Source organism: Grammomys surdaster, unplaced genomic scaffold, assembly GCF_004785775.1.
Source record: "Grammomys surdaster isolate TR1022 unplaced genomic scaffold, NIH_TR_1.0 332709, whole genome shotgun sequence".
Lineage (NCBI taxonomy): Eukaryota > Metazoa > Chordata > Mammalia > Rodentia > Muridae > Grammomys > Grammomys surdaster.
This window is the reverse complement of record NW_021627927.1, coordinates 11,540-24,039: the sequence shown is the minus strand read 5'-3', so window position 1 is coordinate 24,039 and position 12,500 is coordinate 11,540. Positions and strand designations below refer to the sequence as shown.

The 12,500-nt window shown below is 46.5% G+C and overlaps 1 protein-coding gene across 2 annotated transcripts; it reads left to right on the top strand.

Moving 5' to 3' along the window:
• Positions 1-983: 983 nt before the first annotated feature.
• On the top strand, positions 984-11,915 carry LOC114616620 (polyprenol reductase). Of its 2 annotated transcripts, none has more exons than XM_028762044.1 (6): positions 984-1,210; positions 7,474-7,616; positions 9,023-9,058; positions 9,570-9,767; positions 10,396-10,530; positions 11,379-11,915. In XM_028762044.1, the coding sequence occupies exons 1-6, from the start codon at positions 990-992 to the stop codon at positions 11,636-11,638; spliced, it is 993 nt and encodes a 330-aa protein (XP_028617877.1). In that variant the 5' UTR covers positions 984-989; the 3' UTR covers positions 11,639-11,915. The 2 variants fall into 2 exon arrangements, with proteins under 2 accessions (XP_028617877.1, XP_028617878.1); XM_028762045.1 differs by having other exon boundaries at positions 990-1,210; positions 9,573-9,767.
• Positions 11,916-12,500: the final 585 nt, after the last annotated feature.

Below are 12,500 nucleotides of genomic sequence, written 5' to 3'. Positions count from 1 at the left end.
AGTAGGGAGCCAGGCCTTCATCGAACACATGATAGTGTTTTCCATTGATGTCTAAAAGACAGCATCAGATCAAGAGCCAGATCCTTGGAGGGAGGTTTTAGAAGTTCTCACACCCCGCCCCCCAACCCCCACTGCCCCTTGGACTCAAGCCAACGAGTGCATACAGGTTTTCCAAATCTTTTCATTCCCAGCAGTCAAGGCAGCAGACACAGATAAACATTTTGTCCACGGAGCAGATGGGTGAAAAACTTTAGGTCCACGGAGGGCATTACTCTGCTTTTCCACTCCAAGATCCAGAGTTTGCCAGAGAAGCTCCAGCCTTAGTTGACAAAGCCTAGAATTCCCTCTCCAAGGCCTTTCTCAGAGGTCAGCCCTGAATTTACACCGTGACCTCTATCTGGAGTAAGCTAATGAATCTGGTGGCCCAGCGTGGTATTAAGATCCTTCAGATCTTGACTCCTGGGGGTCCCTCTGGAGACCCAGCCAAGAATTCAGCCTGTGCTTCAACCAAAATGTCTACACATTTTCGCAGCAGTAATCCTGCAAAGTTTACAGAAACTCAAGCTGGTGAGAACCTGACCTCTAGAGTCGGATTCCCCACGCGCCACGTGGTGGAAGGAGAGAACCAATTCCCCCAAGCTGTCTTAGGCGTCCAACCACACGTCTTGGCATATTCCCACTCCATTTAATAAATAGGTGTAAAGTATTTATTTAAGACTTGTACTATAGCACGTGTTCTTGCATGCTCCTGCAGAACTTCAAGTTGGAGTTGCATCTAGGGATTAGTAGAGGCAGTAAGAGTCTAAATCGCAGCCTGCCCGCCCGAGGTGAGCAGAAGCACAAACAGTTCAGGAGCGACTTGCCAGGGGCGGGGCCGCGCGTCACGCCCAGGAGCCGCGTCACCGCCAAGCGCGCCGCCGAGGGAGGCGGGAGGGAGGGAGGGAGGGAGTGCGGCGCGGCGGCGCGTGTGCGTAGCCCGCTCCCGGGCCATGGCTGGCTGGGCGGGGGCCGAGCTGTCGGTCCTGAACCCGTTGCGTACGCTGTGGTCGGCGCTGGCCGCCGCCTTCCTGCTCGCGCTGCTCCTGCAGCTGACGCCCGCCAGGCTGCTGCCGAGCTGCGCGCTCTTCCAGGACCTCATCCGCTACGGGAAGACCAAGCAGTCCGGCTCGCGGCGCCCCGCCATCTGCAGGGCCTTCGACGTCCCCAAGAGGTAACCTCGGTGGCGGGGCGCGCCCGGCAGGGGGCAACAGAGGCAGCTCGGGCACGTGAGCCAGGGGCTGCCCGGAGCTGTCCCCGGAAATGAAAGAGCATCTCTGTATCGGCCCAGTCCCCAGAGAGCCGCCCTAGCTTCTTTATCCCCAGTTTTCCGCGTCCCCTCCCCTGAACTCGAGGTCGTGGAAGTTCATGGACGTGGAGAAAAGTTCTTCCTCGATTTCCCCAGTTCTTGGCCTGATCTGTCACAGTCAGGAAGGATGTCCAGAGGGTGCTCCCCTGGGGCTGTGCTGACATCCCTAACCTGCCTCTCTACAGGTGCCTCCCCCACCCCATCCTGGAAAGTTCAGTTAACCAAGTTGTGAAATACTAAAATCTTCTGGGGCACACATAGACTCCACGGAGACTATGTGAGACCTGCCATATGACTTTCTCATATTTTGCTCCACTTTGAATTCCGTATGTAGATGGAGAAGTCATCTTAACACAGTATTCTACATAGCAAAGCTGTCGTTTTCTGTGAAATTCATCATGCTTTTGCTTTTACAACTGAATTTGAAGGAATGTGGTGAGTTCTGATGGATTCATCTAGGTTGTTTTCTGTAGACTTGCAGATGGCGGGGGACTATCAACTGGCCCCAGCTCTCTCTTGACTGTTGGAAGAGGTCTATCAGGGGTTTAGTGTGAGAGCAGAGATCGCGACGTCATTGTGAAGAATGAATGGTAAAGAGATAAGGCCCGGAAGAACTCTTGCTTACAGGCTCACTTTTAAGAAGATGAGCAGATTTTGCCATCCTCTTGTCCTCGGGTTTGATCGGCCTATATTCCTTACGCTATATTGCAATTTACTTTCTGACTTTTGAGAAAGGTCCTAGTATCCCCGGATTTCAAAGCACAGTTAAAAATCACTTCGATTCTTTTGGGCGGGACTCCTCAGCTGTTACACTCAGGTCTGCCTTTATGTAACAGCCAAGAAAGAGGTGGACCTTCCCTGTATTCATCCCTGTAATACTTGGTACCCTGGGCTTCTTGTAATTCTTCTAGGATTGTGAAATAATTACTCTTTCCTTCCAGAAGGTAGAGCAGAACCACCCATGGTGTCCAGGTGCTCTGAGGTGATGGGGCTATTGTTGTTTTCCCCTAAATTGTTGTCGTTGTTTTTTTTTTTTTCTTCAGTAATGGAGAAGGTCCAACAAATCCAAGCCAATAGGGAAAGGCATTTGTAATTGAGACATAGATTTTAAAAAGAAAACGGGAATATTTGCATCAAAACATTATCCTTTGTGATTGCTGCCTCCCTCTTTATATGAAAGGGGGTAACAGGAGATGGGTAAAGTCACTTTCCAGTGACAGGTTTTCCCCTTCCCTCTGTTTCCAGAGGACCTCCCATGACACTGTGCTTAGCATATTCAGACTGGGAAAATAATACTAAAGTGAGTTAGCGCTACCACAGCGGAGTTGCCTGTATGTCATGTGCTAATGACTTGAAAGTCTTTCTTCCCTTGGTCCTCATGACAGACCTGTGAGGGACCTGTGAGCTTCAGGATTCTCACCCATGTGTGCATAAATTCAGGCTGGTTGTACCATTGAGTGTGGCGGCTAGCCCTTGCAGCCTGCCTGGCGGCGTGAGATGCCAAACTCTTGACCTCCAGGGTGCCTTGGCAAGCTTTTGTATGGTGCAGACCTGAGTCATGTCTTAAAAAGTCAAATGGCGGTGGATTTACCCCAGCGGGAGGCACTTTGTAATATCTTGATTAATCCAGATTTTATAGTATTTGGTAACCTTAGCTAATGTGCTTAGGACTTAAAATATTTTGAATAGTTTCTCCTTGTGCAAATTGTAATGACATTGTCAGGAATGAAAATAAAAATTAAGTCGGTGACTTCTACGTTTACAAACAGGCAGCATGGAACCCCGTTTCTGCACATATGGTAGTATTTAGGTCATTTAGTTGGTAATTATCTTCTCCTAAGGAAGCAAGAATAAAACCTAAGTCAGTTCCTGGAATGTTGTTTTCTGTTCTTCAGCATGGGACCCATTGTTTGTTTGTTTGTTTGTTTGTTTGAGTTTTCAGATTGTATGTCCCTCTCACCTGGCCCATGGTAAAGCTCAGATACAGTATCTTCAGTGAGGCCTTCCGTAACTGCCTTACTTAAAATGATAATTCTGCATTCACCAACAGTCCTTCTTCCTCCCTGCGTTCTGCCTCAACCCACAATAATCACCCAAGTGGTTGCTGGTCAAAGGAGTACCCACCTCAAACCATATACAGTCAAAGATTGCAGTGTCCCTACTCCCAGGACTTGGAAAAAGGCACTTCTAGGAAGCAAGTCACGGAAGGAGGAAAACGGAGGAGTGAGTCTTAGCCCAGAAGGCAGTGGGGATTTGAGATCTGCATTTTGAGTCTTTATAAAGACAAGCAAGACATAGGACCTCCTGTAAAGACTAGAAAGTGTTTCGTGAGACTAGAAAAACAATAATGTGTATTTAAACCGAAATTGCCACAGGAGAAGTAGCACCATATGTGAGGCATGGCTCAGCAATTGGTTTGAAACAGCTGATTCACCTGCCTGTAGGTTTCACACAAACCGGCCGTGTGTGACGCAGGGCTAGGAAAAGAATTTCAGGCAAGCCTTGTCTGCAGGCAAGGGAGTGCAACAGTGTGCTATAAACACCTCCCATTCTAGCTGCATCTAGAGCCAGCTGCTGCCACTGCTGTGCCCTTGAATAAGAAACCTTTGGTTTTCAATGTGCCATGCGAAGAGAGCAAACTATGGAATTGTTGTGAAGATGAAATTTCATAATCATGCCTCTTCCCCTAGTTCTCAGGCTACATCCTTTGTGTCACAACTAAACAGTCTCTGTGTCACCAGGAGATGGCTGTTTTATGTGTGTCTCATTCATTTTTGTTTAGGGATGTTTTGCCTGCATATATGTCTGGGCACCATGTACATGCCTGGCGCCCCTGGAGGAGAGAATAGGGAGTCCTGCCCCTTGGAACTAGCTGGGTTTGATGTTAACCACCATGTGGTGCTGGGAATTGAACCTTGGTCTCTTGGGAGAGCAGCAAGTGCTCTTAACTGCTGCTCAGCCATCTCCCCAGCCCATCTCAAAATATTCAGATGGATATTTTGAAACTTTAGAAAGGACTGAATAATGATTTTCTTTTAAAAAGTGCTTTATTTTGGTAAGCCTAGATGGTTCTCCAGTACTAAAGCCAGCATCCTTCCAGGGCTCTGGGTCCTCTGTCCTCTCTTCCAGGTTATGATACACAGCCCCAAGGGAGCCACAGATGGAGCACACCCAGCACAAACCCCAGTCAGGGCCTTTGTAGTCTTTTCCTCTGCTAGGAAAATGTGCAAGGTACCCTGCTTAATAGTGTACACTCTAAATCCATCCATTTTCCTGCAAGATTTTAACTTCATATGGAATGTTTAGACTTAGGATGTCTGCTTTTAAGGAAGTGAAGTCACACAACCTCACGAAGAAATAAACCAAATATCCTCCCTCATATGCAGACTCTAGCCAATGATCCAGGTGCATGCAAACACATGTACATGTGGCTACGTTATAACATAAAGAAAGGAGAAGAAAAAAGGCTAAATATAAGGGAGGAAGGACTGAATATAGGACACCAGTTATGAAGAAGGATATAGAACTAATTGTTTTTCTAATTCTGCCATGAATTTTTGTTTTTGGGTTGTTTTTTGTTTTTGTTTTTGTTGTTGTTGTTGTTGTTGTTGTTTTTGGTAGCAGATAAGTGCAGAAAATATATTAGGTACTGAAAGTGAAAAATCTAATGTACAACTTCACAGCTCCATTTGGAATGCCCACTCTAACTGTATAGAAGGGCATTCAGTTGTATAGACCTTAGGTCTAGCTAATTTTGGTGTGTCGTAGTTTTATTTATTTGCAAGTTTGGGTTTTTAAAAAAGATTTATTTATTTTATTTTTATGAGTAAATTGTAGCTGTCCTCAGACACACCAGAAGATGGCATCAGATCCCATTCCAGATGGTTGTGAGTCACCCTGTGGTTGCTGGGAATTGAACTCAGGACCTATGGAAGAGCAGTCAGAGCTCTTAACCACTGAGCCATCTCTCTAGCCCCCTCAAGGTTTTTGGTTTTTTTAATAATAAAGTTTATTTAAAAACCTTTTAATGGAAGCATGGAAGGGTTGCATATTCTATGCAGATGTCCCTTCCAGAAAAGCCACCAAATCACCGACCCAGAATAACATCTCTATGACTTTGGTCCCTTATCAAATGTTACAGTAGACTCCTGAAACATTACCAACCCCACTAAAAAAGTCTTCCATTAAGACATAGGCTGGGTCTGTTTACATCCTTCAAGTTCAGGTTCCTAGAAGTCGGCCTAACACACTTTAAGTTGGACCTAAATATTTATGAAAGAAAAAAATAGATCAAGCACCCAGCCCTTCCCTCTCCCCAAAACCCACAAAGCATACAGTTAAAAGCTTTCTTAACCTTCTGCTATGGCCAGAGTGTCCGTCCTGCACTTGTGCTAAGTTCCAGGCAGTGTGTGTTAAGGATAACCTGGAACACAGCTGACGCTGGGTGCTATGGTGGCAAAAGGCTGCCATGCACAGACTTTTGAGAAAATGAGGCCTCTCTTCAGGTGGTTTCAGAACAGTTGGGCGGATAATTCTGGTGGGATTTATCAACTGCAGCTGGGAGCACAGGATGATGGGATTAGATCAGAGTCTGTCAAACTGGATTTCTGGGCATGTGCGTAGGCTAGAGCTATGACTTCTTTTACAAGCATATTCTGGCCCTTGTGAAAAGACTTCTGAGCCTGTGTTTAATTCTCTTTGGTCCCAGGTCATTGATTGCCTCAAGGCAAAGTGAAAAGAAGAAAAGGAGTTTATTATTGGTGCATGAAAGACCCTGGGGTGGGGGAGTTCTCATGATTACCTGAATTGATTTGATTAGAGGACAAAATCCAAGTTGAGCATCTCTAACTCAAAAATATGAAATGCTTCAACATCTAAGACTCTTGTATGTGGACACAGTGCCCCATGTAGAAAAATCCCACACCTACCTTCCTGACAGTTAAACAGCAGATAACATTAAACAGTAACATTCATATAAGGCCACCTTTAGCATATCAGATATATAATGTATTAGTCATATAAGTACATTCTGTGTTTAGACTTGGGTCTCGAGCTTCAAGTTCTCTGTCAGTATATATGCAAAAATCCTAGGTGTTTCAGAGAGGAGATACTCCAGCTGTGGTAGGAAAGGCATAGGAGGGTGGAACCTCAGAAGAACCGTCTCGGGAGCTGGGGAGGTGGCTCGGGCATGTACCCCAGTGGTCCTGGTGGCATGTTAAGTGATTTTGTTTTATCAAATCAACATCATCTCTTACATTAAACTAGCTTAGCATCACTAATTTCATTCCATTGGTTTTGTGCCTTTATGTTTCTTTGCTTTGTAAATAATTCATTGCAAAATAGCTTCATGGTCTTAGTCGTTGGAGAAATAGAATCATAAGGAGTTGCCACCTGGCATTATTGTTGCAACTTTTTTCATATTATAAAAAATTAATTTGGAAGTCTGAGGGGAAAGAAAATGGATCAGGTAGTAAAGTGCCTGCCACGTAAGCACGAGGAACTGAGTTCCACCCCTAATGCATACAAAAAGCTGGACATAGTACATGCACCTGTAATCCCAGTGCAGGGGAGGATGGGAATTACTGACCCGCTAGTTTAGCTGAAGTTGTACACAGTTACAAACGCCCTGACATGTCGAACGTGGGTCTTTGGCAACAGTCCGTGCACGCGCACACACACATATAAATGATAATAATTTTTTAAATTTTTAAAAAGGTGTATGAGACTGCAAAGATGGTTTAGCAGATGGTTTAGCAGTTAAGAGCATTCGCTGCTGTTTCAGAGGACCAGGTTCAATTACTGCGATCCAGTTTGGGATCTAATGGACTTTCACAGATCTCACTGGTGTGTTAGCATGGTCTAGTTCTCATGAGCAGGGAGCTTCAGCTCCATGTGAGAACTCAGGGACCATTCTTGTTACCCAGAGATGAGAGATTGTTAAATGATCCCTCTTCTACTCTGATTTAATGGGTCTCGTGATTTGGAAGTACCATTTGGACTATTCCCACCTGTAGAATCCAGGTTGTGTACTGTTCTGGGGTGTGGGTGGGGCCGGGTGTGGGTGGGGCCGGTCCTGGGACTTGTGGAGCTTGTAGCTGGTGGCTGCCTAACTCTTCCTCCCTTCGCAGGTACTTTTCTCACTTCTACATCACCTCAGTGTTGTGGAATGGCTCCCTGCTCTGGTTCCTTTCTCAGTCTCTGTTCCTGGGAGCACCTTTTCCAAACTGGCTTTGCGCTTTGCTCAGATCTCTTGGAGCCACGCAGTTCCAAGGTAATTTGGCTCCCTGGCCTGTTCTTCGTTCCTGTCCGTGTTCTCTCCAGTCAGGTCCCTCTGTAGGTCTGGTAAGCAGAGGGCAGATGTTTAGTTGGTTCCCAGTTCTCAGTGGCCAAGCCCAGGGTCAGGCTCTGGTCTGCTGTCTCAAAACCCTGTGCTGAATGCAGGATTGGCTGTTCTCCTTCTGATATCATTAGTGTGTGATAATCTTATAAAGACAGCCTCACACACGCTGGGGAAGCTTTGGAAAAACCTCGAGTTTGCATGGATACCTTTATCATTTATACTGCCACAGAGTCATGCCTTAGGGCTCACAGACACTTGACTTTAAAAATTACTCTTGGTAAACTTTTAGAAAGGCTTGGAAGCTGCTGAGATGGATCAGTGGGTAAGGGCATTCCCAACAGGCATGATGATCCAAGGTACATCTGCAGGACCTACATTGTGGAAAGAGGAGGCTGACTCCTACAAGTTGTCCTTTGACCTACATCACACACACACACACACACACACACACACACTCACACACCCCACATGCTCTCAAGAGAGTAAGCAAATTAGTTAATTAAAAAAGAACCATGTTATATTGTGAGTCTTTGGCTAAACAATGAAACTGAGTAGCAGCGGTAGGGGCTTTGTAAAAAAAAGGATTCGGTGTCCTAATGCGTGTGTGCTTTTGATGCTTACCGTGTTTGTGTATGTGTGCCCTTGATGCTTATCATGTTTATGCATGTGTGCTCTTGATGCTTACCGTGTTTATGCATGTATACCCCTTTGTTGCCTATCCTGTTTATGTATTTAGAAGATTAGATTTGAGGAATTTTTATTATTTGTTTTAACATATTCATAAAGAATTGAAAACTGGGTTTTAATTTACTTAAAATATAAAGAGCGAAGTGCATCTATACTGGTAGAAGTTAGAATGGAGTCCTTAACCTTGGGGTAGGGTCATACTTAGAAAGAAACACTAGGGCTGGTCAGGTTCTGTGTGTGTGTGTGTGTGTGTGTGTGTGTGTGTGTGTGTGTATGAATGAATGCACTATCACTGTCCTCAGACACACCAGAAGAGGGCATCAGATCTCATTACAGATGGTTGTGAGCCACCATGTGGTCACTGGGAATTGAACTCAGGACCTCTGGAAGAGCAGTCAGTGCTCTTAATCGCTGAGCCAGTTCTTAACCTGAGTGCCAGTAATACCTGGGAATAAAAATTCGCCAAGCTGTGTCCTTGCAGTGGGCATCTGTGTTGCTCTTTTCAAAGAGGGACTAGAGTTTATGATATTTTAAAAATGAGCTTTTGCTCATGTCCTCAAAGCACTTAATGATGGGCGTGCAGGAAGGTGGATCGTGGGACCCGCTATCTCTCCAAACATGTCATGTCTCTTCTGCTTTTCCTTTGGCAGCCCAGGAGACGGAGTCCAAGGCTTCTCGGATGCTAGGCAAGTGCTTCACTATTCAACTCCAACCCCTGTTCTTTAAAAAAAAAAAAAATCTGGAAAGGAATATTCACTATTTGATGCCTGCCTCTGTCTCTGCCTTGATGGGTGGGTGTGGCCCCGGGGGCCCACCAGATAGGCCTGATCCTACATCAACATAGGCCTCTCCCTGACAATCTGCATTCAGGAGTTGGTACAGGAACTAAAGATTCATGGACCCTGAGTCCTGAGCACCTCGGAGCACCTCCACCCTTTATGGTGATGCCCATGTGCCCAGGAAGGCTTTTGAATGAGGGAGTCAGAGATGAGTGTTGCCCCCCTTCCCAGCACTCTGCCACTAATTTACCATGTGACTCGTTCAGCCTGTGTCCTCATACTTTGAAAGAGGAAGCGTTAGTTCAAATGGCCTCCGTGGCCGTTTGACTCTGGTCTTAGGTTCCACAGTGGGTAAATGCAACCCTTGACTTAACCCTGGAGGCGAGACTGAGTATGCTCCTTCTCTCCTGCGTTGCAGCAGGTGAGCTGGCTCTGTCTGCCTTCCTGGTGTTGGTGTTCCTGTGGGTCCACAGCCTCCGGAGACTCTTCGAGTGCTTCTACGTCAGCGTCTTCTCCAATGCAGCCATTCACGTGGCGCAGTATTGTTTCGGGCTTGTCTACTATGTCCTCGTTGGCCTGACGGTACTGAGCCAAGTGCCCATGGATGACAAGAATGGTAAGTGGCCCTTGCGGTATAGGTTCCAAAGTCATCATGTCACCACGTAGATACTTTAACTGTGATGGCTAAAACCTAGGCACACTAGCGTCAGCAGCGGAGACTTCAGGGACGATAGAAAGTACAGGGCACTCCGGGGCTGTTTAAGGATCATGAAGTTAAAGCTGTGTGGGGAGGAAGGTGAGCCGAGCTCTGAGCAGCAGGTGGGAGACTCCAAAGAAAGAGCCCCCAAAGGAGGGGGCCTCCCCAGAGCTCAGCTGTCTGGGGTGTGTGTGGGTGACAGAGAGAAGTCACTATATGAGATTACATTACAGAACGTGAGGCAAAGGCGCTTGAGGTGAGTAGCTCTGCTTTGAAGAAGGAATGCAAACTGTTCCCTTGCCGTTAATTCTTGGGACGGCTGCCCTCCTAACAAAGCGCTTCTTCACGTGGGGCAGCCTGAGGGAAGAGGAAGACTGAGTGGTTGTGCTAAATGGAGACTGCCTTAAGGTGTCCGAGTGCTCTCCAGCCAGGAAGAGGGAAGCAAGGGTGTGGGTGTGAGAAGGCCGTGAGGTTGGTTGATGGTTTATAGGGAACGGAAAGCTGCCGCTCCGTGGCGCTGGCTAATGGACACTTCCTGTTCCCGTAGTGTATGTTCTGCGGAAGAATCTGCTGATGCAGGCCCGGTGGTTCCACATCCTCGGAATGATAATGTTCTTCTGGTCATCTGCCCATCAGTATAAGTGCCACCTCATTCTCAGCAATCTCAGGAGAAATAAAAAAGGTGAGGTGTCTTCTGGGGCCTCTCAAATGGCCTCTCGCCCACAGAGCTGGCTTTCTCTGTCCCTTCCTTCCTTCCCTTGTCGATATCAAATACTCACTTTTGACAAACACCGTCCGAATCATGATCTTCTGCTTAGTAAAATCAGATGGCAGATCTCCCTGACAGATCTAGCTCTGGCAGTCTGTGACCCTGTCCTGTTCCCACCTCTGGGGACAGCACCACTCACATGTGTTTGATGGGATGTGGAAAACTTATATTAGTATGAACTTGTATGACTCCCAGCTGAAGGAAAGAAACTTGGCTTCTGAGTTAGCCTGGGCTGACTCATTATGGGTACAGTTTGAATTATTTGTGTTTTATAGAAATGGAGGCACAATGAGATTCAGCAGTTTATGTGAAGTTACACAGTGATCAACTGGAAGAGTCAGGATTTGAACTCATGCCTCCTGGCTCTGGCATCTGAGCCCTTGTGTGCTTATGAGAACTGATGGGAAACCCAAGCAGAAGGTTTTTTACATTTTTTGATTTGTTTTTTGGTTTGAGTTTTTCTTGGTTGGTTGGTTGGTTGGTTGGTTTTTGTTTTTCTAATTGCTGTTGTTGTTTTGAGATGGGGTCACTCTAGTGTAGCCCTGGCTGTCCTAGAATTCACTAGGTAGACCAGGCTGACCTCTAATTCCCAGAGATCCTTCTGCTTGTGCCTCCCAAGTGCCGGAATTAAAGCCATGTAACACTCATGCCTGGTTAAAGCTGATGGACAGTGGGGATGTGAGAGGATTTCATACACGGTAGAGTTTCTGTCAGTGGTTTCAGAAGTGGAGCGGTAACAAGCCATCTCCCTTGTGTTTCAGGTGTGGTCATCCACTGCCAGCACAGGATCCCCTTTGGAGACTGGTTTGAGTATGTGTCATCGGCTAACTACCTAGCAGAGCTGGTGATCTATGTCTCCATGGCTGTCACCTTTGGGCTCCACAACTTAACCTGGTGGCTGGTGGTGACGTACGTCTTCTTCAGCCAAGCCTTGTCCGCATTCTTCAACCACAAGTTCTACAGAAGCACGTTTGTCTCCTACCCAAAGCATAGGAAAGCCTTCCTCCCGTTTTTGTTTTAGAGCAGGCTTTATGGTGAAGAACGCAAGCCAGGTGACAGATGCCATCCCTAGAGACACTGAAATGGACTGAAGTACACTTTCGGCAAGAATGTTTGACAGTCCCTGTTCTACTTCAGTGCCAAACAGTGTTCACCAGGCGAGGTGTTGTTCCAGGTGGAGAAGACATTCTGGCAAACCAGGATCCGCTTCCTGTCAAGCTTTACTGATGACAAATAAACAGTGTCTCCAAGCTGCTTTACAGCCACGCTAACCAGGAGTATAAACAGTGTTGCATGGATACATGCATTCTTGAGTCTCTCTCTCTCTCTCTCTCTCTCTCTCTCTCTCTCTCTCTCTCTCTCTCTCTCTCTCTCCCTCCCCCTCCCCCACCCTCCCTCCCTCCCTCCCTCCCCCCACTTCTCTCTCTCTGTGGGAACAGTGAACTGCACTGAATGCTGTGGGTGATCATAGGTTTTTAATTGCCACATGCCAATAAAAACAGGAACCTCTGAAAATAACATGAATGTACAGTATCAGACCCATGGCTCCAGGGAGAAAGGGGTTTGTAGGCTTAGTTAGCATTCTTCATTTTCTCATTGATCGCTCCAGTTATATCCCCACTCCCTCGCTTGCCCTGCAACCAACCTATTAACAAGTTTGGAAACCTCTTTGATGGAATTCTCTTTTTGACACTTGTACTGAAAACATCGAGAAATAAAATATTTTTATATGTATGCGTACACACATGCCCTGGACTGGGTAACATGGAAGGAAGCAGTCTCTCTCGAGCCTTACAATGTTTACATATGCCTGGGTCTGTTTCAACTATGGAGAGAATCCAAAGGATAACCAGGAATAAAGCTACACCTTTGACAGCTTGTGT